General features: G+C 48.8%; 5 protein-coding genes across 5 annotated transcripts; 4 read left to right on the top strand and 1 right to left on the bottom strand.

Annotated features, from left to right (window-relative positions):
* Window positions 1–1,430: 1,430 nt before the first annotated feature.
* On the top strand, window positions 1,431–2,832 carry QC763_102060 (uncharacterized protein; the record flags this gene model as incomplete). The annotated part of the gene is made up of 2 exons (XM_062906758.1): window positions 1,431–1,681; window positions 1,739–2,832. The coding sequence occupies 2 exons, from the start codon at window positions 1,431–1,433 to the stop codon at window positions 2,568–2,570; spliced, it is 1,083 nt and encodes a 360-aa protein (XP_062769640.1). The 3' UTR covers window positions 2,571–2,832.
* Window positions 2,833–3,302: 470 nt separating this feature from the next.
* On the top strand, window positions 3,303–6,410 carry QC763_102050 (uncharacterized protein; the record flags this gene model as incomplete). Its single annotated transcript, XM_062906757.1, has 3 exons — window positions 3,303–4,361; window positions 4,431–5,090; window positions 5,147–6,410. The coding sequence occupies exons 1-3, from the start codon at window positions 4,159–4,161 to the stop codon at window positions 6,408–6,410; spliced, it is 2,127 nt and encodes a 708-aa protein (XP_062769639.1). The 5' UTR covers window positions 3,303–4,158.
* A 1,067-nt stretch (window positions 6,411–7,477) lies between these two features.
* QC763_102045 (uncharacterized protein) lies at window positions 7,478–9,157 on the top strand (the record flags this gene model as incomplete). The annotated part of the gene is made up of 2 exons (XM_062906756.1): window positions 7,478–7,872; window positions 7,950–9,157. 2 exons carry the CDS (start codon window positions 7,478–7,480, stop codon window positions 8,734–8,736), a joined length of 1,182 nt encoding a protein of 393 aa, XP_062769638.1. The 3' UTR covers window positions 8,737–9,157.
* Window positions 9,158–9,967: 810 nt separating this feature from the next.
* Window positions 9,968–13,418, top strand: QC763_0002620 (uncharacterized protein). The gene is made up of 4 exons (XM_062905068.1): window positions 9,968–11,161; window positions 11,249–12,190; window positions 12,298–13,130; window positions 13,188–13,418. Exons 1-3 carry the CDS (start codon window positions 10,671–10,673, stop codon window positions 12,902–12,904), a joined length of 2,040 nt encoding a protein of 679 aa, XP_062769637.1. The 5' UTR covers window positions 9,968–10,670; the 3' UTR covers window positions 12,905–13,130; window positions 13,188–13,418.
* A 263-nt stretch (window positions 13,419–13,681) lies between these two features.
* Window positions 13,682–17,767, bottom strand: QC763_102020 (uncharacterized protein). Its single transcript, XM_062906755.1, has 3 exons — window positions 16,222–17,767; window positions 16,020–16,176; window positions 13,682–15,960 (listed from the first exon to the last, which is right to left on the bottom strand). The coding sequence occupies exons 1-3, from the start codon at window positions 16,437–16,439 to the stop codon at window positions 13,978–13,980; spliced, it is 2,358 nt and encodes a 785-aa protein (XP_062769636.1). The 5' UTR covers window positions 16,440–17,767; the 3' UTR covers window positions 13,682–13,977.
* Window positions 17,768–24,827: the final 7,060 nt, after the last annotated feature.

Raw genomic sequence — 24,827 nt, 5'->3', positions numbered from 1 at the left:
AGTGGCCGGTTTTCGCATGTCTTCTTTGAAAATAATTATTCTGTTGATAGTGTCGTTCTGGATTTGTTGTCTTTCTGTCGAGTTTCCTTGAAGTGGTAAATGATTGACAGTTTGTCTCCTTTGGGGGATCGTCGGTCAGAAACCAGGCGAGGGAAGGGACACATCATAATTCGGGGCCCGACGATGGACACATAGGTTTCTCGCATGAATAATAGCCAGAGCTGAGAGACAGGTGCCCCTCCGAGATGTGATATGGTCAGGGTCCGTAGTCCACCAGCGCTCCGAAGACTTTCGGACCCAGTGGACCCTGGATCGGGATTCGAATTGGTTAGATTTCGGGTTTCACAAGCAATAACGGAGAGATGGGGACCTGCCTGCCGACCTGAGTGATGACTGCATCGAATCGAGATCGTGACTTTGGTCTGTCGAAGCCGGCAAAAAGATTCTAGATCTTCGATAGGTAGTCTGGTTGTGCCATGTGGCTTGAAACCTCATACGACCGTTGTTCTAGCCACGTGTGAATGGAAGCGAATGGCGTCCTGGGAACTAAGTGTGGGTGTGGTTCAGATGGGACCACTGTGGACGACATCTTGCCCCTTTTGAAATCGGACGAGGAAATATTGGAAGCTGAGGACTGGCCAAGGCCCAAAAGTGAGCTGATGGAGGCTGCAAGTTCAGAAGTTCAGCACATTGCGAAGGCCCAACACCTGCGGGCAGTTCAGTGGGTCCTTCCCACTATGCACGTTATCACCATAAGTTATCGGTGGGGGACTGGCCGACATCACTGCCACATTGCGAACAAAAAATGGAGACTGAGACTTGAAATCAAGGCCGCGGCAGAGACCAATGCCTTGGGAAAAGAGCCAATAGGCCTTGAATAATGGTCAGAAGATCTTTGAACGACGGTCAGAAACCATCAATAACGTTGAAAGACATGTATACGGCATTTTATTGCTTTATCATACAACATATCATCTACTTTTTTGTACGTAACGTGTGAGATCGGTGGAGTTGCCCCCGGGAATACACAAGCCATGAGCCGCTGAATACAACGAAGGCGGCATAACTTCTCACCCAAACAAACCCAATGCACGGAAAAATAATGCGACTTTGGCCACCGGCATCCTCCTCCTTGACGGGTGAGCTCCAGGCATACCTTATCAGAGGGGTAAAAGCAGCTTCTCCACTTCTCACAAGATCAACCTCTCGATCTTTGACTCAATCAAGCCGTCGGTGTCTCACATCAACACCATCCTCACAGTTGAAGATGTCATTGGCAAATGCAAATGCCGAGCAGGGAAATGGTCCTAAACAAAATGCCTGGGTTGGAAGTGCCGGGGCAGCTGGCTATGATCTGAGAAGTGAGTTGACATATGAGGTTCTGAATCAGATGCGTGAAGCTGAATGCAAACGTGAACGTAGGCGATACAATGACAACACCCACAGCCTCCATGCTTACTGCTATTCAGAACTGCACACTGTTTGATGATGTCTTCCAGGAGGACCCAACTACGATCGATCTGGAAGCTCACTGTGCTGCCTTGACTGGCAAAGAGGCTGGTCTTTTTGTCCTGTCCGGGACCATGGGTAACCAGCTAGCTTTGAGATCTCTTTTGACTCAGCCGCCCCATGGTTTGGTGTGTGACTACCGTTCCCATATTGTCAAGTATGAGGCTGGAGGGTAAGGCAACTTGCACACATTATACCCTGATATCCAGTTTGCTAACTTTGTAAACAGCGTCTCCGCCCTGACAGGTGCCACAGTCAAGACAATCGTACCAAAAAATGGCATCTATCTGTCACTGGAAGACATCAAGGCCAATGTCTACCTAGATGACGACGTACACACCTGCCCAACTCGTCTCATCAGCCTAGAGAATACTCTCAACGGCATGATCATGCCACTCCAGGAAGTCCAACGCATCTCGGCTTTCGCAAAAGAAAATGGGCTCAAAATGCACTGTGATGGAGCACGACTATGGGAGGCTGCGGCTTCCGGCGCAGGAAGCCTGAAGGAATTTGCTTCATGTTTTGACACTGTTACACTGTGTTTCTCCAAAGGCCTCGGCGCCCCTATCGGCAGCATCCTCGTCGGAGACAAGAAGGTTATCAAGCATTCCCGCTGGGTAAGGAAATCAATTGGCGGCGGGCTTCGACAGTCTGGAGTCGTCACGGCAGCGGCCCGGGTTGCCGTTGACGAGACGTTTGGCAAAGGACCAAATGGTGAAGTGGGCTTGCTGCGGGATACGCATATTTTGGCACAGCAGGTTGCCAAAATCTGGACTGATCTCGGCGGTCAGCTTATCCATCCGGTACATACCAACATGGTCTGGCTTGATCTTGAAGATGCCCACTGTCCAGACGCCCGGGTTGATGAGCTTGGAAAGGAGGCTGGCTTGAAGCTCATGGGGGGGAGACTGGTGATACACTATCAAATCTACCAGAACCGCGAGTTTGTTGTTCCTCGTCTAGAATCCATCTTCAAGACAATTATGGGAGAGAAGAATGGAACCAGCAAGGGCTTGAAGGGGCAAGAAGGAGAAAGGTCCATGTATCGGACATCGCAGTAAAGTGCCGACAAATAGGAAATTTACACATCCCGACACCCTAACAATGTTCACCGATGGATGATTATAAAAGCCGACTTGGATTGCTGATGTCGGTAGCCGAGATCCCTTGCCAAGTCTTCCTTCATGTAGGGCAAGGCCGAAGATGCGGGCCGAAGACTTGCTTCTGTCCATACAAAGTGAGCCCGGAGACGCCGGACTGCCCGATGATTTGGTAACGAGAACACGAAATGAACTCGGTCGAGGAGGACAAGACTTGCAGTTGAATGGTGACTAAAATCACCGACAGGGAACAAGGCAAAGCACGGCAGACCTCAGCCAAGAGGCTAAAGATACCGCTACTGACGATGACCTGTGGCTTTCTTTGAAGACTATGAGGGCTGTGAGGGCTTCCTGGGCGCACCGTTTGTGTGGAACAGCCATTTTCCTTACCGCCTCGTGGTATGCGTCTCTGGTTGAGGAGCATGCTTCCGCGTCTCTGCAAGCTCTTTACCCCGCCTTAGCCCCAAGGTCAAGAGACCCTGCCAATGGCTGACGTCACCGTGGATCCGCCGGTCCCAGCGAATGGAAGCACTAGAATAGCTGCGGACCGGGCCTATGCCGGAGCATTTGAGAGTGCAGAATGCGGGGAAAGCTCCAAACAAGCTCCCCAAAATCCAACGTCTTGCCGTCTCTATTGACCGACGGAATACAGCTTGGAGCGGTGGACAAGCAGGAACTGCCCGGTTGTGGCAGGTGCTACATGCCTAGAAAGAGCCTCGTGTGGGAGGAATGCACAACCGTTCTCGTCCGGGGCACACAAGCATCAAATTGGCCGCAATGGAGGTTAAAAGGTACCTGATCGGGAACACAACGAATCAATGGATGATGGATCTCAATGCGGCAGAAAAAAAAAGTTGGAGAAACAATGGGCAAGAGAGAGAGAGAGATGACGATCATGAGGAGCATGCCAAGGAAAGCCCACCTTTGACGACAACCTGGAAAAGACATGGGCAAGACACGGAACCTGGAATCTGGGATCGAGATCAGCGTGACTCTGCTGGTATTTCGTCCCAATTCTTCTCTTCGCTTGTCTGGCGTGGCCTGCTATGATGAAGTGGAAGGCACGGCAAGCTTATTGCAACCTTGACTGCATGCAGAACTGGCAGCTGCCCTGCAGAATTATTAAAGTGCTGATTTCTGGGCTTGACGACACCACCATTCCCAGACGCGCCTGCCTCTCTTGTGAGTGCAAGGTGGAAAGTATAGAAGAGAGCAGAAGCCCAAGACGGCCTGCCTTCTGTCCGATCTTGTCACTCCCATCCCCGGGCCTGTTCTCGTGCCCCTGCCGACCCTGCTCCTGCCCGCTCCTGCCCGCTCCTGCCCACTTTATATCTTGTGTCTGTCTGCCCCCCATATCGACCACTCTTGAGTTCCTTCCTGCCCACCCTGCCCTGCTTATTCCTTCTCCCATCACACTCTCCGATCGCCGAGTCAGACTTTCTTCAGCACTGACCGACTGAACAACAACAGCACCCTCACTCCACCCCTGCCTCTTCATCTCACAATTATAGCCGCATAAGTACCCAAGCGTGTGTGAACAGCCTTCACAATGGTACCGCCGGTGCATCGCGGCCTCGTGGCAGGCGCTGCACTCGCGATCTGGGCAACCGCAGTCGTCGCCACCCCTCAGGCTCTTTGGGTAAACGGCTCGGTGGTCGCGCCTTGTGACTCGCCCTTGTACTGCCAGGGTGATGTTCTCAAGGCCATCCAGCTTGCCCATCCCTTTTCCGACTCCAAGACATTCGTCGACATGTAGGTTTTATCGAAAACAATCTTCTTATCCATGCCTGTCTGAGACATGTTCTAACTGTGGAACGCCAGGCCCACTACCAAGCCTTTGGATGAAGTTCTGGAGGCCTTCAAGCAACTCTCTCTGCCCCTCAGTAACAATACTGAGCTGCAGAACTTCTTCCGCGAGAACTTTGCCCCCGCGGGTGGTGAGTTGGAAGAGGTTCCAAAGGAAGAACTCGAGACCGACCCTGTCTTCTTGGAGAGAGTCGCGGACCCAGTCGTCAGGGAGTTCGTGAGCAAGGTTATTGACATTTGGCCCGACCTCACAAGACGATATGCGGGTGGTTCCAACAACTGCACAGGATGCGCCAATTCTTTCATCCCCATCAACCGCACCTTTGTGGTTGCCGGTGGCCGGTTCCGTGAGCCGTACTACTGGGATTCCTACTGGATTCTGGAAGGTCTCCTGCGCACCGGTGGTTCCTTTGTGGACATCTCCAAGAACATCATCCTCAATTTCCTCGACCTGGTGGACACTGTCGGCTTCGTTCCCAACGGTGCCAGGGCTTACTATCTGAACCGCAGTCAGCCACCTGTGCTCTCATTGATGGTCAAGGTGTACATCGAGCACACCAATGATACAAGCATTCTGGAGCGTGCAGTGCCACTTTTGATCAAGGAGCACGAGTTCTGGGCCACTAACCGGACAGTTGAGGTTGAGAAGAATGGCAAGAAGTACACTCTCAACAGGTAAGTCTCTGCGATCAACCCAAATGAAGGAAGAAAAAGGCTCACAACAAAAATAGATACTTCGTCAATAACAACCAGCCCCGTCCCGAGTCCTACCGTGAGGACTACATTACAGCCAACAACGAGAGCTACTATGCCGAGACAGGTATAATATATCCTGTTAAAACGCCCCTCAACGAGACCGAGAAAGAAAAGGTCTACGCCAACCTTGCAAGCGGTGCGGAATCTGGCTGGGACTACAGCTCTCGTTGGCTTCGCACGCCTCTCGACGCAGCCGAGGACAAGTACTTCCCTCTCCGTTCTCTCAACGTGCTTGAGACTATTCCCGTCGAGTTGAACTCGATTCTCTACCAGAACGAGGAGATCATCTCTTGCTTCCTCAAGCAGCAGGGCAACGAGACCGAAGCTGAGAAGTGGGCTGCCAAGGCGAAGACTAGAAGCCAGGCCATGTACGACGTCATGTGGAACTCAACCCTGTGGTCGTACTTTGACTACAATCTCACATCTGCCTCGCAAAACACCTTCATTCCCGTCGATGAGGATGTCAGAGCTAGGGAGACTGGCCCGGCACCTCCTGGACAGCAGGTTTCGTTCCAGATTGGCCAACTGTTCCCGTTCTGGACAGGCGCGGCCCCCAACCACCTCAAGAACAACCCCTTGGCGGTTCAAAGGGCCTATGCGAGAGTTGCGGCGATGCTCGAGGAGAAGGCCGGCGGGATCCCTTCCACAAACTATTTTACTGGACAGCAGTGGGACGAACCTAATGTCTGGCCTCCCTTGATGCACGTCTTGATGGAGGGCCTCCTCAAGACACCACCTACCTTTGGCGAGGATGATTCCTCATACCAGGCCGTTCAGGACCTGAGCTTGAAGCTCGCGCAACGCTACATCGACTCCACTTTCTGCACCTGGTATGCCACCGGTGGCTCAACCTTCGAGACGCCCAAGCTTCAAGGCCTAGCCCCAGAGGCGAAGGGAACCATGTTTGAGAAGTACAGCGACAACGCCACGAATGTGGCTGGTGGGGGAGGCGAATATGAGGTTGTCGAAGGGTTCGGCTGGACCAACGGCGTAGCTATCTGGGCAGCTGATACTTTTGGCGACAAGCTCAAGAGGCCAGACTGCGGCGATATCGAGGCAGCTAACGTCCATGCTAGGAGAGGCGGCGGTCTTCTGCCTCCAGGATTCACCAAGCCTGACAAGAGAGCCGACAAGAAGGAGGATCAGCTCGAGAAGAGAGGCAGGTTCGCCGTCGAACTTGACTCGTGGGATGCCCAGTGGGTGAAGAAGTTTGGAGGCAGCAAGGGCCGGAGAAAGTAGGGGACCAACAAGGAACGAATGGGGTTCATCGATGAAGATAAATGATGGTTCTTTTCATGTGTATTTTTTTGCTGTTCAGCCTGTTGTTTGCGGATACCACTTGACTTTAGCTGTATATGCAGAGATACGGAGTACCTTCAGCTTAGGGCGTTGAGGATGTGTACTTATCAATCAAGATGTCAAGATGCTTATCTTGGGAGTTGAAATTCTACGCCTCATGGCTACAGCAGTGACCAAGCTTCTTCTCGGCACTGTGCATTTGCGGGGAAGATCGCAATTTCGTTTTTTTACAGTTGTGTCAAGAGAGCGCCTATCCTCTCTTGGGCTAACGGTGAAGGTGGTTTGGCGCTATGCCTGCGTGGCGCCGCGATAACGTCCCAATGGTGTGTCTTGTCGGTCAGAGGATTATCCGCCGAAACCGAAACGTGATCCAGAGTCCTGTGGATCATTATGCTCTCTGGTTGATGTCTCGGGTCTGGGACCTTATCCCTCGGTGAGGGAGGCAAAGGGTCTAGACAGTTTGGATACTTCAGCTCTGCAAAGAGGGGGTGTGGGTGGTTGCATGCATTTTCGCTTTCGTATGTATGTACAAAACCCCCCCATGCCCCATGCCCAGAATGATCACCCTAGGAGGAGGAAGAGGAGGAGAAATGCTACGGCGCGAACAAGGATGAGGATACTATCTAAACCAAAGAGAAATTGTGGACAAGGATGATCTGCCTCTGCTCGTCTAGGCGCGGGAGAGCAGCGGCGGGATATCACGGTCGCAGTGGTGAGAGAGGTAAGTGGCGGTGGTGCTTGTGGTGGTGGTGCTTGTGGTGGTATTATTGATTTTGTTTGATGCCGAGGTTTTTTTCAACTCTTTTCTCCTTCCTCATTCATTTGTGTTATTTTCGCTGGAATTGAGGTTTTGTTTTTCTGATGAGGTTAGATGATGGTGGATTTGATCGTGCTGGAATAGTACCATTATTTTGCTTCCATCACGCAACAACGTCATTCCCTCCCCCCCACCCTCACACCTTGACTCTCTCCCGGGCGCGTCTGTCGAGGAGTGTTCACCATTTATAATGGCGCCCGGGAGTCGGTCCTCGTCGCGGCTATCGCAGCCGTTGCCGATGATTATCGAGGATGTGGTGCACTCTACCACGCCGCCTCCGGGGGTGCCGCCCAAGTCGCCGCGACGACCACCGGTCTCGAGGTCGAATTCGCAGGGGAGCAGTGTGCACGGTAGTCATCGGTCGAGGACGCCGCCGCCTTTTGGGACAGTTTCGGGAGGGGTGGATAGGCCGGCGTCGGGGACGGCAAAGATGGAGGTTGCGCAGCGGGAGGTGGTGGGAGGGGGGGGGAGGGATCAGGGACCGGTGGCGAGGAAGGGGTGGTATAGGAAGATGTTTGGGGTTTTGCTGGTCGTAGGGGTGATAGTCGGGTTATCGGTTGGTTTGACCATCGGGTTGCGAAAACGGTTCGTCTTTTTTTTCTTCTTCTCGGTCTTATTCTTCTGCTTGCCATTTTATAACTAATATATCTTGTTCTATATAGAAACCAAACCTCCCAGTCCGACTCCCCCTCCCCAACGAACCTCTTCCCCTCGGGGTCTTACACCTTCACTACTGCTCTTCTAACTAATACCTCCACCGCTTGCCTCACCTTTCCGTCTCTGGCCACCGCCTGGCAGTGCTACACCTCCCCAGAACAACAACCGCAACCACGGTTATTATCAACAGCGATATTCCACTGGACGATAACCCCCTCCCCGAGATCAGGCTATACCATCTCCTCCACCCCATCCCACACCACCGGTCCGCAATTCCAAAACCTGACACTGACACACCTCGATATTAACCAATACAACGAACGTTTTGTCTTTTCACTTATCTACCCCAAGCCAGTCACTTTGTCGATTCCTACCAATGGAACAGAAGGGAGAGGAGAGGAGAGGATACAATGCTGGTTTAACACTACTGTTTTGTCAGCGGCGATATACACCCGGCAGAGGGCGTCTTGGCCGGAGGATTTGGGGGGGGTTATTCTGACGGAGATTACGGGGAGGGCGGGGAAGGAAGGGGAGGAGAGGGTTTGGCCTTTTTTGGTGGAGGTTGGGGAAGTGCAACGAGGTGGTGAGGATGGGGAAGGGGGTGTGGTGCCGGATTGTTATAGGGATGGGAGGGGGGTTGATTTGAGGGGGTTATTTGGGGGGAATGATAATGGGACTGCTGGGGGGATTGATGGGGCGGAGGGGGAGTGTGGGTGTTGGTATAAGAATTTTGAGTTGGATGGGTTACGGGGAAATGGGACGGTGGTGGAGAGGTTGAGGAGAGGGAGGTGATTTCTGGGTGGTGATCCGAACTGGGACTCTGGTGCGCGATACACAGTCAGTTTGGTGATGCCGCCAGTGGCTCCAGAGATCTGTCGAGCAAGGTATCTTTCCAGCAAGGTATTTCTCCAGCAAGGGGCGGTTTTCGAAAGGTTGAGGAGGAGTGATGATACCCACGCGGTTGATACTTTGGACTGCGAGATGGAGGAGATACCCCCATTCGTTTGTATTTGTTGAGCTTTTAGCGGGTTATTGTCATTTCTAGTATGGGAGGTTAGGATCAAGTCATGGAGTTATAACAAGGAATGCCTAACAGGACAAGGGGCATGGGCAGGTACGCCAGGCAACAAGGGACACGTATGGATAGCATGGAGTTCGAACGGTATGTATTTTGGGCATTGATACACAGTACATAGTGTAGATATAAGTAAACGTATTTAATATGACATTTTTGTACATATCCTGCAGCTCCAAACCCAAGACTCTGTCCGTAGGTATGTTAGCCAACACGTGGGCCCTGGTTTGTTATCGTGGTATTCTTTTCTTTTCCTTTGCGTGCATTGCAACCGCCGAATATATCCGGACGCACCGGAAAACTTGTTTACTGCGTCTTCACTGTTCAGTATCCCCCTCACATGTCTCGGTGTTAGCAGGTCGTATTTGTAAGGGCTGTATGTAGTCCGAGCCTTGGCGATGCAAGTCAGGGGTAATCAGAGTAGGGGACCTTTGGCTATTGTTGTTGCTGCTGCATGTTTGATCCAAGATCTGTTCAGTCAGCGACCCACATGTTCTTGGGTTTCAATATTTGTTTCTTTTTGTCTGTACACTGTGCCACATGTTGTGTTGCAGCCGATCCTCTGATGGACATCGTGGACCGGAGTTAACTATGTTGGCGAGAGGCGGGATCGAAATGAAATATGTGACAATAGAGAGGCCAGTTGGTTGATCTTTTGGGGGCATATTCCGGGGCATGAGACACAACACGGGAAGCGTCCATGTGCTGGATTGTGCTGTGGAAGGATGGTGTTCGGTGTAGTGACAGGCGAGGCTGGCAGGTGGCGTCTGTATGTATGGCTGGAAATGCAGAAGTTCCCGAACTCAAGCCGGAGAGTTTCATTTTCGTGACGTCGGTTACATTCGAGGCCACGATGCGGGGACCAATAGGTGGCTGTCTGGATGTAAGATCCCATACTGAAGGGTCCTAGAGGTACGATTGGAACTACCCCCAAAGATGTCATCTCTTCTTTGGTGGATTGACATGGCTCTGGCCAGTAGTAGGCCCAGCTCTGGAGATACCATTGATAAACCCCATCTAGAATGACGAGCGCCGAGTATGTCCCTTGTAGACACAAGCCAACCGATCTCGCGGGAGATGTAGGTACAATTAAGCTTAAGTCCGATCCATCTTGTGGTAACCATGAGCTACGGCCCAGAGTTCGGAGTTTATTGTTGTCACAGGGACCGAAAAGGAAAGACGGAAGATGATGTAGGTGATGGGGAACTTCCCTAACCCTGTATCGAGAGGTTCGGAGGTTCTCCTTGTTCAAGGCAAAGATGGCTTGTCATCCGGGAGCAAGGCCGGCGGCTTCCCACAACATCATGTCTGTCCAAGACACAAGTAGGAAAAGCTTGTTGCAACTCTGGTCACGAAAAATTGCAGGAGAAAAGTGGAAAGAGGGATCCTCGCGCCTGGTTGAGCGGGAATAATGTGGAAGGTGCCGCCACCCCTTGAGCAACCCAAAAGATGGAAGGCGGGCTGCCTGCTGAGATTGGACGTCGACCACGCTGACGCTTGAACTCCCGTTTCAACCAGACAACCACCACCCGAACTCATCTTATGCTATTATCGTGTTCATCTCTACAGGCACCTGTAGAGTCCACCATTGTCAACAGCAATTAGTATAACAAGCCACCGCCATCCTTATCCACGTCTCGGAGATCTGATCATGGCCGCCCCGGACAGGAAGCAGTCTCCGCCATTGGACCGACACCTCGAGCGGCAGATCTTCACCACCGTCGACAATGTTCAGTACTTTGTTCATCCACAAAGACTGGGACGTGTCGGAAACGCATCGAAGCTACGAGACATCATACCTGTAACTGGCTTGACTCTCGAACAATACCACGACGAGTCATGTATCTCAACTCTCGAGAGATTTGTCGTGGCTGATGATGTCTACACGACCGGATTCGGTCACAGGATTGTCACCATTGACCACCAGGACCCAACAGTTGACGCCAAAGCTGACGCGGACAACAAGTTCCCACTACATGTGGTGCACGGCTTGATCCTTGAGGACTCGGAACATCCGGTGAGACCGGGGCCCTACTTCTTATACAACGAAGGGCTCCATCAAGCCTGGAGGCTCTATCCTGATAGCCTCCGTGCCTTCAACTTTGGTGTCTTTCCAAAAAGTCTTCACCAAGCTGAGAATAGGTATCTAGTTCCCCTAGTTTCCTAGGTCCATCTGTCGATATGGCAAGAGCATTTGGCTGACATGAGGTGTTCAACTAGTGCATTTAGTCCTGTCACTGCTTTGTCTCAAGATGGACTTCACAAAGCCATAGCCGTGCCCAGCCGACTATACTACTCCGATCCTTCGCCCGAGAAGCCCCTGGCCGGTATGCGATTTGTTGTCGACGATTTTTTTCCAGTGGAGGGAGTAAAGACTACGTTATCAAGTGAATCATGGACGTCCTTCTACCCCCCCTCTTCAAAAACGTGCCACCTCATCAGACATTTGATCGGGTTGGGAGCCATAATGGTCGGCAAAACCAAAGTATCGCAGTTTGGCATTTTACACTCGGCCTGGGTCGACGTTTCTAGCCCAAAGAATCCCCGTGCAGACGGCTATCAAGAGGCATTGGGAAGCTCGCCCGGTGCTGGCTCGGCGCTGGCTGGCTACAAGTGGATTGATTGCGCGGTTGGAATCGACACCCTTGGTGGCTTCATGGAAACAGCTGAATGGTATGGGCTTTTCGCCCTTCGTCTTAGCACTTCCGGTGTACTTCTCGCTGAAACGGATATGCCCTCCATGCGACTGAGCGCCATTGCCTTCATGTCACGATCTCTGAAATCGGTCCAACAAGCTGCAGAAGCATCCATCAGTAGAATCGAAACCGCGTTAACACACAAGAACTCCTCCACACCGCCAACAAACATCGTTTACCTGGGCCACAGGTTTTCGAAACCAAATCTTGAACTATCTCTCCACTTAGCGAATCTTGTCGACATACCAACAGAGGAATTTGACATGGAAACAAGTTGGGCGACGCGATCACCACCAAAGGCCCCGTCTCAGGATCCGCTTCATACCTACATGGAAGACTGCGCATGGAAGGCCTACTGTCATGATTTTGGCCAGAGATACTACGAGTCTATGGATGACTATGTTTATAAGAATCCATCCGCCGAGACGAGAGATCTATTTAGGCTTTATTGGGATGATGCAGTTGAATCCGTCTGGTAAGAGGCTCGCGATAATTTTCTAATATCCTTGTCAAGTTTATTCATGAATCTATTCATGTCCGATTGCATCTCAGACCGTAGCTAACTCTTGGGAACGCGTCTAGGCGGGAAGTGGATAATCTTTCGAACGAGGACCGGGAAAATTGCTATGCTCGGATGAGAGACTTTGCAGAGTGGTTTGATAAATCGATGGAGTCTCTTCAAGAGCCGATTGTACTGCTGCCAACGGTGGCAGGCCAACGTCCAAGGTCACGGGTCTATTCTCCCAGCAGCTACGCTCCGACAGCTCACCGTATGACAAATTGGGACGACACCCTGGCTGCCATTCTGGAACGCCCTCAGGTGATTCTGCCAGTGGGGAGAATATCCTTCTCTTCCGCTATCAGTCGCGCTACAGAAGCGCTACCCCTTTGCATTTCAATGATGAGTCGAAGAAACACGGATTTGGAACTTCTTGACTTTGTGACCAACATCATGGAGGGAAATAAGTTGCAGGTTGAGGTGGAGGTTGGAAAGGATGCTCTACCTCAGGCAAAGGAGACCTGGCAATTTTTTAAGGCGTCTGATTCGGATGGAGATGAGGAGGTATCGAGTGAGAAAGGTGGTGACAAAAGTCCGCCGCCTGGAGAATTGGATGGATCTGAGAGCGAGGGTTCGCCCGAAGATGATGAGCAGTTAGGGATACAAATGTCGCTTGAAGAAGACCATTAAGATAGGGAAGAAGTTCGAGAGAGGGAAGAAGCCCTAAAGGCGGGGGGTTGAGAGATATTGCTTGGACCGGGAAGTTTATTTTGTTTTCTGTAGGGAATAGCGCTGTGGCTTTATGAGTAGCGGTGTTGGAAATTATACAAGGGGTGTATTCAGGCAGGGAGGATGCTTAACTGCTGTCTAGAGCTTTGTCTATGTTCATCCGTGACGTGGGGGTGTCTGTTAAGGGGTGAGTATCTATGATTTATCCCGTGAATACTTGACCAGCTAGCTGAATTTGTTGAAGGCAGTAAAATACTGAACCAAAGGGGTGATATTTTACATGGTAGATACGCCTGGAATAACGAGCGAGTGGTGTCGCTGATTGAGTCATTACGTCAAGCAGGATGTTGTGGAACTTGGTCAGGGTTGCACTTTGAGGTTCTTTTCATCTCCATGTGCAAATATTACCCCCTTCCCGCAACATACCTATTGCAGTATCATCACGAATCTGTGAGTTCAATGCAAGGCGTCAATCACTTTGAGTTGCATGCACACAGGTTTCACTCAGGAATCACACAACAAGGTAAAAAAACAAACCCAGGCTTTTTCTTGGCTCTCTCCCTGGGATCCAGCTCCCCCCCAGTCCTCATTATCCTCATGATCCTCATAATTCCCTGCCGTTCATCATCAATCATGCCGTTTTCCTTGTATCTGTTAACGCCATGCCCCAAACCACCGCCATAAACCTGCTAACTCCTCGCTCGAAATCTCAAATGTGTGCTGATGTCTGATGACTCCCCCCCTAACTCTGAAATATCGAGTCCATGCCCTTTTACTGTCCGGGTATAAACCCCCTTATGCACACCAGGAAAAATGCTAAATATGCTGTAAAACCTTCCAGATGACCCCGATGATGCCCTCGGACGGTGAAAAAAGTTGACCAAGAAATTACCCCCATATTTCTTTTTTTTTTGTTCTTTTTCTGCTTCTCACCTTTTTTTTTGCTGTTTTCTGATCCGTTAAAGAAAGAGCCACACTTATCGAACAGCTCCCTTCCTCCTCCCTTCCTCGTGGACGACCTGGAGTCAGACTGCTCACAACCACCGCCTAGAGTGGCCAGCAGGAACCAACTCCCAAATCTCACGCTCCTTGAGCTCCTCCCAGGCTTCGTAGTCAACCCGCTTGTCTGGAATCGGGTGGTCAAGGTCAAAGGGACGCAGCATAGGCGTGTTGAAGGACCAAATGCACTTCTCGACCCTTCCGTGAATCAAGGCATGAATCGACTTGTCACCCTGGTTCTGGTAGTAGCGCCTGAGGTCCCGTCCAAGGTGCCACATTCCGTTCTTTGAATAATCCTTTGGCCCGGGGAGACGCCGAATCTTCTCCCACTCCTTTGCAGCGGCGATCCTCTTCTGGGCCTCGGGATCGGTGATCTGCTTCGCGAGTCCGTTTCGACGGATATACTCCTCAAAGAGAGTCGTACTGGCTTCCTCTGACCACCGGAAATTGGTGTTAAAGCTTTCGGGAGGCTCACCGCCGCAGAGCTCGGTGTCTTCCCAGGCGGAGTTTGGGTGCTTGAAGGGATCCTCATGTTGAGGACCACCCTCCCGGTAATCAAACGCCTGTTCTGGCCAATTATGTTTCCACCGATAACGTGAGTAAGCGGCGGTGTTCCTGTGTAGGTTGGGTGGCTCGGGGGGGTACACCATCAGATCGGTCGGGGAGAAGTTCATAAACTTCAGCCAGATAGAATCGGCTATCTTGGCCGCCCCGAGAGCTGCCGTCAAGTGTCGACCTCGGGCCGGGTCAATGACATCAGTCAGTGACCCCTTCTTTATGTCCAGACCCTTGAGGTAATACCCAATAGCGCTTTGCTTCCAGCGGCGAAGGTCGCTGCTCTCCATGTCCCTGACGAAGGCGACCATCTTGCAGCCCCAACAATCATCGAGTTCGATTGCAAACAGGACGCGGGGCAGGAGTTTTTTGCAGCCTTGACATAAATACTGCCGACGCCAGTACCCGAAGGCGTTGTGGTTTTCAGCGTTACCGAGATAGAACGCTATACTGTTCGGGAGAGGGTAATCCGACGGCCTGAAGTCGTCGCCACTGGTAGCTGCCATCAGATCATCGTAAAAGCGGTTCTGGGCTTCCTTCTTGATTTCGTCGTGCTTCCCCTTTCGGAGCTTTACGACACGGGCTATGACTTGATCAAGGAAGGCTGGCTGGGAAACCCTAGAACTGCCGTGATTCTCTGCGATAATCTCAGAGCGAGCTGTGCGCTCGACTGTGCGCTGGAAGTCTTCTGGGAGCACGATATCACTGGTCTCCCGCTTAAACGACAGCATAGCATCCCGCGCTTTCAAGGACCATAAGCAGTTCCAGCCGGGAAGACGGCGGACGAAGCTGAAGAAAGAAGAGCTATCGCTCATCAAGTCCATCCCGATAGTATCCGCGTCGTCCCAACACTGCATCATAAGAGCTACCACGGCCTTTGGGGTGTGGAATGTGGGCTCGTTGTACGTAACACCAAAAGATCCAAGTCGTTCGCAAGTGTTGGGGCCGCGGAAGAAGAAAGGGCTGAAATCCAATCGTATATAGTGGATTGGAGCGTTACCCTCAGCATCCGTGGTCGCTGCTGTGACGTCGATGCCCGTCTGGTCTTCATCACCCACCGAGGTTGCTGCTGTACCCGTAGAGATCAAGCCGGTGTCGGGCTCAGTCAACAGGGATGTGTCGTTGCTGCTCGTCTGGTCTTCGTCCTCCGTTGAGCTGCTGTCATCCGCACTGCTGTTACCGTTACTGTTCTGGCCGCCGTTCTCCCCAACATTCTCGCCCTCTACAGCGTTACTGGTGCGTAAGGCTTTGGCCTTGCCTTTGTTGCGGGGCGTTCTCGGATGCTCCTTGATGATCTTGATCAATGCAGGGAGTTTGGCGACGTCGAGAAGGTCGCAACGCGAGATGGCCAAGCTCTCAAGATTGGGCATGGAACTGATAACCAGACCCACCATGTTGACGTCTAAAAAGGGTAGCCGGTCAAGGACAACGTGTCGGAAACTCTGCGGAATGCTAACCATGACCTTGACTAGAAGAATAAGTTAGCATGAATTTAGCTGAGGAAACATTGATATATCCTTACTAATATGAAGAGTCCTTCCGAAATCATCGAGATATGGCGTGCGACTCGGGGGCTTGGGGGAGGTTGGTGTGATGACCAAAATGTCGCTCCGTACACCAGCTCTCTTGATTTCTCCTCCATCGTTGCCGAATTTAGGGAGATAAACATCAGCGAAATTCTCCCCGGTGGTGTAGTCCCAGCGTTCCTGACATAAAGTTAACACTGAATATAGGTTGAAGATGTTAGAGGTAAGGCACTAACCATGATTCGGTCGACGTATTGGCCGGCCTGTTTGCATGTGAAGGCCAATGCCGTGATATTGCGCACACTCGGATGCAAGAGATTGACGATCTCTCTGGCGAGATCAATCTGGGTGAGGAATCCAATTAGTGGGTTCGCATCGTTGGCGCCCACTTGCGTAGTGTCTTCAACCGAAATCATGTCAGGGTTGATCTTTACAACAGTGTCAGTTCAGCAATTTTTGAACAGGGAAACTAGGACAAAACTTACGCCACCCAAAAACCCAGGAACTTTCGGGGCATTCTTGTTGCAGCTGTCACGAGCCTCAAACAACCCCAACAAGCCACTTCTCTCGTACTGGTTCCGAACTTCCTGCTTCTGCTCCGGCATGTAGTCAGGGAACACAGCAGGCAATATCTCACGGCGACCCTTCTCAAGAGCGGTAGCGAGCTCATACTTCACATACTTGCCCTCGAGAGAAACCCAGGGACGATCGTAGTTGAAGTTCAGAGTTCCAGGCTTGTCAATGGGAGCACCCTGTGAAACTGTTAGCATGGGTGCCGGCAAAGGATCAGAATTGAGAATTACATAAAGCTTTGACATCTCCCACGGCTTGGGGTATGAGGGAGACAGCTTTCCAGCAGAACTGGCAGAATCCTGGGCTTTCTTAGACTCATTGCTGAGCTTCCCATTGCCTCTGGGATGGCCAGAGCTGCTGGAGCCACCGTTGTTGGGGCTAAGTTTCTGGTAACCCTCTGGAAGCTCCAGTTGGGTAGTGCGTCTGGCGGCCTGGGCACTGGATTCACCCTTTTGAGTGGCATTCTTTCGGCCCTTCTGTCTGCTGTTCTTCGATTTCGCCATGGTATCGACTTGGTGATGACTCGGCGATGTCTAGAGCGAAGAGTTTTGCGGCTGTTGTTGAAAATGATGAGCTTTTACTGTCCCGAACTGAGGAGGGCGTGGATAAAAGTGAAGTGATGGATGGTAAGTGAACCCAAAAATCTCGGCAGGGAGAATGAGAGGTGCCAAAGAAACAGGGAGAGGCGAAAAATTTAAAATGAGCGTAGACAAAAGAGCAAGATGGGTAGAGGGGGGATAAGTGAAGTGTAGCAAAGGCTTCCAGATAGAAGAGATAAGGAAAAACTTGATCAAGCCACCGCCACGGTACCCACAAAGGCAAACCGATGGTAGGAAGGAGCAGAGGGTGGTTGTGGCTGACTGGTAGAGGTGATAGTGGCAAGGATGGTGGGAATAGGCAGGAAAAACGGTAGGTTTGAAGGAAAGATCTGGGGGAAGGAAGTAGGTGAGGATGATACAACAGTGCCAGGTAGGGGTAAGGAGTGATGTGAATGAGTGAAATTTTGGAGTGAGCGGAGGAGAGAGGGCGGAATTTTTGAGGAGTATGAAGTGGGAGAAGACAGCTTGTGATTATGGAAGTGAAGAGGAAGATGTAGAGAAGGAGAATAGTTGGGAAAGAATGGGAGGAGGAATATGTCGTGCGAATACGGGGTATTGGGTAACATCAGGAGAGGGGTACAAGGTAGGAACTTACCGGAGAGTGGTTGGTGCAAAGATTTTTGACTGGTTGCTTGATGTAGATCAAGCAATGGTCTTTGCTGTGGTTGTGAGCTGGAGAAAAAAGATAGGCGTTGAGAGGTAGGGAGGGCAAGACTTTATAACCTCTCGAGGAGAGAAGACGGCTGGGCCAGACCCACTGCGTCGAGATCACCTGGGCCCTTCCGCAGTGAATAAACAAAGAAACAGGTATCTTGACGCTCACACGCACCTTATCAAGGTGGCTGGGAGAGATATCTAGATAATTCACCTTGAAGATAACCAGATAGACCCAGTTAGAATCGTTGAGATGTGCTCCCAGGAGTTCGGACAAAGGAGTCAGGGGCCACTAGGGGCTACGAGAGCAACGTAAAAATCCCAAATTATCAGATTACGTGTGAATCCAGCTCTGTAGAAGGGCAGAGATAGGTTGCCTGGTAAATAAAACATCGGGTGAATACATTGCAGAGATAGGGACTCCTCTATTCACTTCGATGTCGAGCAACCTGAGGCCATCAAATCTATCTCTGCTCCTACGTTGGTTCCCCACTCTTCGATGCTCCCAACAACCTGATAACAAACTCTGCGCGGACTTTTCTTTCCGGCACCGTCATCAGTCTCAGAGATCTAGGTTAATATGGGCCCAACCGCTTTCAAACTCTACCCTTATCTCGCAGATGACCCAGGGTCCGGGACCGGCCGCCACATTTCCGGAGGGCCGAACCCGAGGAGTTATAAGCAGGGCCAGGATCGTTACCTGCCGGGCCGGTTCGGACTCGCCGGATGGGTTCAGACTACGGCACACTCTCACTAACGGAATGCCCCTTAGTGAAAGGAAGGAAATGGCATGATGCGCATAGCAAGATTGAAAAGAATATCTGTACGAACTGGAAAAAGGTATGGCAATGAAGTATATATAGCTACTGTCCATGACACTGAGAAGGCAGGCCTCAAGTCCATGAACTGCTCAACTATCATCAACCAAGCGTTCTTCCTTGCGAACTGCGTTTGGCTGTCAACTCTCTCAGAGCAGCAGGCAATCGTTTACTTCGTGAGAACTACGTTTTATAGCTAGGCACCAATGCAGAGAAACAAACAACGGCATTGTGCAGTACTTACCATACAATAAGTTCAACCGCAAAGCACATCAAAACAACATTCTCTAAAGGTAGTATGCTAGGATCAATGCCCCTGATATACTTTACTTATAGATATGGTCCGTGCTCGTGCTCAGGGGCGCCTGTTGACACAGACGTCCCTGGAGCAACCACAGCAGGCAACTTTCCATGCACCTAGCCATCAAAAAACTATAAAGGAGGTAGTCAAAAAGCAAACTATCTCTATATTAGCCGCAGAGCAAACTATAGTGGGGATCGGGTAGTGTCCGATAGCAACCAAAGCACTGGCTAGCAACAAACAAATTGTCAATCGCACACCCCCCCCCTCAACCGAACAACCAAGCGATAGACAGATCACAAGGAATGAGCAGATTTCTGTTTGGGAGGGCCAAACCAAAGAAAAAAAGGCCGATAACGGGCTGCTACCCCATTGGTAAGACTTGCTCTGCTGTCCCACACACACCACTAGCTCTTAGTGGGAAACGTGAGAACTTGGGGCTCCCTTTTTGTGGGTGTGCTTTTGCTCAGCCGTGAAGCAACTTTGCGGTGAAGTAAATGACCAAGTAAGGGCAGGAGAAGGTGATGTGGAAACAAGAGCTCGTGAATACTAAAACGAGTTGTGAGGGTGATGGCCGTCAAGAACGTTAAGAAGGTCTGGCTTCGCGGCGAAAAAGCAAAATCACAACCCCAATCTTTGGCAAGCTCGTGAATATGGAACCCCGCTTCATGCCAACCAAGGAGAAGACAACGACAGCCCGTCTCCCCCCTCTCCTGTATTACTGGCGCCTTGAACGTTTCCTGCTACTCGAATTAGCTTCAATTCAAGACACCCAGCATTCTGATTTCAGGTCGCGTGCTGCCCATGGCCGATAAAAAACGTAACCACTTGTCCCACCCTCACACGGGAAATAACTGAGCGATATTTCCATCCATTGGACAAGACAAATCATGTATCACTTCTGGGCCGATGGCAACCTAGACTTGAGATCGACAGTTGCTGATCTAATGGTGAGACCTTCGACATCAAAGTCATGTGTGCGGGGCAAGGGTCGAATCAATCGTGGGCCGGATAACGAAAGAAAATGGAAGAATACACATGAACTGAACTGAGACTGCAGGTACTCGCTTGTCTCTCCTCCTAGGTGCAGGAAAACTGTGCAACAAGCCTGCATGAGCGTTGATGCGGCATGACAGACGAAAACTGAGAGGTCAGCTGTCTCCGAAGTTGTTGGCTTGGGATGGGGATGAGATGGGATGAGCAAAATATGAGATCCCACAGGTTGTATCTCTTGTTCTCTTGTTGTTGGTGGCAATCGATGTATCAGAAGAAATAGTAGCTGTTGTTGAGCGGGAGCATGATTCGAGAGATCCAGTAAGTTGGGGGACACAATGACCGTGTAAGTCACCATTTGCACGGTATAAAAATCACGGTGCAGACCTCGATCCCCAATATTTTGCCGGTCAGAAAATGAAGACGAGAATCAAACGTCAGTCACCTCATGTCACAATCTCAGAACGGAAATCACGATTTCCTAAAAAGCAGCAGCACATACACCCCGCCGCCAAAGTCACCTCATGCGCAAGATGGATGATTGGAGGGGTGGAAGGACGGATGAGGAGGGGCATATTTCTACACTACCTTATGTGGGTGGTGTCTGAAGTGGGTGTATCACAAGATCTGGCCGTCAGAATCCTCGACCGTCTAGTTCTGATCCGATCATGACTGTTTGTTACTTTTGTTGACTGTTCCGGTCCGCGTTACATGCCCCGCGCCCCAACGCTGAAGATCTGCTTCTTTTTGTGGTTCTTTACCCTATCCAGCCTAGCGAGCTTCCGGCATTGAAACATAAAATCATAACCTATACGCTCTTATCAGCACGATTTACACTATATGTCTGGTTGTGTTGCGTTGGGGCAACCGAGGGAAATTCTGGAGATTGAAGCTGGCCTGGTTTCCGAACCGAAGGCTGGCAGGAAGCGGTTGTGGGTTGATGGCGATGGCTACCAACATCACCAACCACTAGCTTAAGTGCGCTTGTACATAGTGTGAGATTGTGCAGGGCGGGAGGACTGGGTACGGATGGTGAGATGCATGTAGGGACCCGCTGGCCATCCTGAGGACGGATTTTGAGACACTTGCTCTCTTCGTCATCAAACAGTGGGGATGTTTCTCGTCGGCGTGTGAGCTATCGGAACCGATAAGGACAGGATTCAAAGGGTCGGTGAAGATGAGCCCGAAGTGCTTTGTTGAGATCGAGTTGCGGCCGGCTATGTTCGAGTCTGTCTAGGTCAACAATGCCGGAAGCAGATGCCGGGTCACCGAATCCCAGGACTCGCAGCAGCTGCTGTCACCCAGGTATCAAGCACCAATAATTGTGGCTAGTACTGAGTCACCACCAGCACAAAAAGTAGTGTAGCAGTAGCCGTAGTGTCCTTGTGAAAAATAAAGCTCCGCTGTGCGTTGCAAACCGGACTTCCACAAAAATACGCTATTTTTTTTGGCAGCCTCACACACCTTCGATTCTCGTGCGCCAGTTATTAAAGAAACTGTATTTTTACATTTGTAAATAAATTACCGGCAACCTTCAACGTATAAACATAATCTACATAGATATATAGCCCTATTTACCGCGATTCTTTTGTTTATATTAATTCTTATGCGCGGATAATACGTGTGTTAAAATCGATAAAATACTTGAATTGACGGAATCCAATTATTTCTAGTTTTACTGGCCCGAGCGGTCTCGCTCGCCAAAAAAAAAATCGTATTTTTGTGGAAGCCCGGTTTGCAACGCCCAGCGAGGCTTTGACGTAATTCTCGCGGCCGTAGTAGAAGCCCATCGGGATTAAAATCGCCAAACGGCACGCCTATTTCCCTTTTTTTCCACAACACATTTGGCTGTGCTCAATCTATTTTCTTGCAAGTCGTGCCAGACGCCATATTCAACAGACGAATCAGATTTCCTGTAGCCGTCTGTTTTGGGTGATGTTGGAAAAGGGGAGTGGCACGGCTTGAGTTCGCGATCCACTGATGGCCACAAGAAGCTGTTCAGTTCAGACGCGGCCCCACCCGGGCAAGCTGCACGCTGCAAGCTTGTGTGCGACCATGAAGAATCATGCGCCCTTCGAGGTGGTTGCATGTGTGGAAACGCCCGGTGGTTTCTCTGAGTCTGAAGAACGACACTGGTTGGACAGAGGGCTTGCCAGTCAGGCCACGAGGAGGGGGCGGCGGCATGGCGTCGACATGAAGCTCGAGTTTTGCCATCCTGTTGCTTGAGGATAGCCCAGAGGGTGTGAGGACCTCACTGGCCGATGAAATCTCGAAATCGAGCCGCCGTCGCGATGTCAGAAAAGCGGTCAAGGCGGTGATGGCCCTACCGTGGTAACCCCACGACTGACAAGACGCCACTGGAGCGGCTTCGGCTTGCCGATGTTGAGGCTGCTTCTCCCCCGCCCGTGAACCCCTGCTGTTGGCGTGGATATTGCTTGAACCTCATCGCTCGATTTGGCTGCCGAAGACAGGGGACGGAAAACCACAGAGAAAATATTGATAGGAATATCGGCCCAACTGAGCATCACAATGCATGGCTAACAATAAAGAGAAGAAGAAGCTGCTTGTTATTGTTGCAGTCGTTAAGTGGGTTTACCACCTTATTACCCTACTAGCTACTTACGCTATATCCCGCTTTAGCATTAACATTTTATATATATAAAACAATCTAACTACTTAGTTTATTTGTTTATTTTTCTAGTTTATTTTTTTTTTAAAAAAAAATTGCAACTTTATGTATATTATTTAAATTATTAAAAGTACAAGATTTCTATAGGACTTTTATATATTGTTGAAATTTTAATTTTTATTTTTATTATATTATTGCGTATTGACAATAAAAAAAGAGTCTAGGAAATATATTATAAAAATGTGTTTAAAAGCTTTTATTAGCTTTGAAAAATATTTAATAAAGTAAGCTATTGCTTAAAAAAAACTAAAAAAAAAATTTATACTTTATAATTAAATTTGTTACTTTGTTAATCATACTATTAATAAAAGTAATATTGAAAACTGAATTCAGAAATTCTTTGAATATACTAATGGTTTGCCTAAAATTTAAATATTTATCTTAAAACAAAATTAATTAACTAATATTAAGATAGTGAGAAAACATATAGAAATAACTATAACACCACAAATATACCCTCAACAGGTCTCTGAATAAACACACCTGCGTGACAGTAGCTCGCTCGCAAGCCGCACTTCACGCAGGACAAAAAAAAAGACACTATGGGCTCGCAGGCTACGCAGGCTATATAATAAGCACCGGATTGACCTGATTAGAGAGCTAGAATTACCTGCACGCGTGCAAGGCAATAAAATTCGAAGAAAAATAAAAGTCGATGTTTTATTTCAGATAAAATGTTAGAAGCAGACCGCTTATATACATGACCCCTAAACTCCCAAATCTTTTGAAACTTCTACTTTCTTACCCCTCTAATTAGAAAGACCTTAGGCTTGTAGCTGCATCTCAAACTAATATTAAGCGAATTATTAGTATTTTAAAAATATTAATACTTTGTAAGTTAACTACTTTACTTTTTTTTATTAAAATTATTAAAATTTAATATTAAATTAATAGAGATAAAATAGATATAATAAAAATTCAAAAATATATATATATATATATATATATATATCTATATTATTTTTTATTACGGAGTCTATCGATTAAAATTTAGAAAAATAAGTTTAATTATAATCTAGAAATATAATATAGCCGCTAAATGATCTTTCTTAATTTTTACTATATTTGTAAGTATCTTTATTTAATAAAAATAGCTTCTGTTAAAAGATTTTCAAACTATGTAAATTTAAGGATTCATTTAATTATTTATTAATGAAATTAGTAAAAAATTTACTTTAAAATAATTAATTAAAGTTTATATTAATTGTTAACGTGTGGGTACTACTAAGTGCCCTACTTACTGCCCTACAGATTAATATTATAGTGGGCAGTACTGCTGTAAGCAGTAAGGGAACCTCTTGGCCACTGTGGCCCAAGGCCCAGTCAATAGATGCCAGAACCTTCTAAAAGTGGCTATAAGCTTACGTAGTAAGTTGCCACAATAGTGTGATTTACAGGGCACCTTTGCTGCCGAAGGTTCTATGGATTTCCGTGGGTCTACACTAGACCCACCTAAGCCCACTAAATACCCTAAGTAGTATAGGGGCTTCCGGGGCCTACAGGACCCACAGTAGGCCTACGAAAGCCTATATATAGACCTCTCCTCTCTCCTATAAAATAGTTCTCTTCTTTCTCTCCTTAAGAGACAAAGTTTAAGGTTACGGCCTAAGGCTAATAGGCTAAGGCTAAAGGCAATAAAGGCTATTTTATTCCTTATACCTTACTGTATTACAGTGCTTTACCTTCCTTCGGCACTGCCGTCGTATCCTCCCGCTTCCGTTTGCGCACTGCTGTATTTTTACAGCAACCCTGTATAGGCTCTATATTATAGGCCTATCAGGACTTCGCAGCTAACATTAATAATATTACTATTTCTCAAACCAAGTATCAATAATTAATAATTATAGCTTTAATGAAATTACCAAATCGGAATATAAATATTATATTGATAGAAACTTTTTATACTTATAGTTTATATTTTTTTTTTTATTTTTTAACATTTTAATTTTAGTTTTTTAAAAGTAAATCTAAATGTTTTCCAGTAATATTTTTTTGTTCAATATAATTTTCAAAGATATCTAATAACATTAGGAAGTATATAATATATGTGAAAAAATAATGAACTATTTAAAATAATCACTATTATATAAAACGTATTATAAGTATTTTTTATTCAAATTTTATATAAAACTATAATTATATTAAAGTTATTTTAAAATATATATAATTTTTGCACA

This window comes from Podospora pseudopauciseta, chromosome 1, assembly GCF_035222475.1.
Source record: "Podospora pseudopauciseta strain CBS 411.78 chromosome 1, whole genome shotgun sequence".
In the NCBI taxonomy this organism is placed as follows: Eukaryota; Fungi; Ascomycota; class Sordariomycetes; order Sordariales; family Podosporaceae; genus Podospora; species Podospora pseudopauciseta.
The sequence above is the reverse complement of the archived record's forward strand: the minus strand, read 5'-3'. Positions and strand labels throughout refer to the sequence as shown.

Excerpts from the sequence above, each read along its gene's own strand:
- QC763_0002620 (XM_062905068.1), top strand. The coding sequence starts at position 10,671 with ATGGCCGCCCCGGACAGGAAGCAGTCTCCGCCATTGGACCGACACCTC. Across the intron at positions 11,162-11,248 it reads CTTCACCAAGCTGAGAATAG|TCCTGTCACTGCTTTGTCTC; the intron begins GTATCTAGTTCC and ends TAGTGCATTTAG. Across the intron at positions 12,191-12,297 it reads GATGCAGTTGAATCCGTCTG|GCGGGAAGTGGATAATCTTT; the intron begins GTAAGAGGCTCG and ends GAACGCGTCTAG.
- QC763_102020 (XM_062906755.1), bottom strand. The coding sequence starts at position 16,439 with ATGATTTCGGTTGAAGACACTACGCAAGTGGGCGCCAACGATGCGAAC. Across the intron at positions 16,177-16,221 it reads ACATCTTCAACCTATATTCA|AATTTCGCTGATGTTTATCT; the intron begins GTGTTAACTTTA and ends ACCACCGGGGAG. Across the intron at positions 15,961-16,019 it reads CGGAAGGACTCTTCATATTA|GTCATGGTTAGCATTCCGCA; the intron begins GTAAGGATATAT and ends CTTCTAGTCAAG.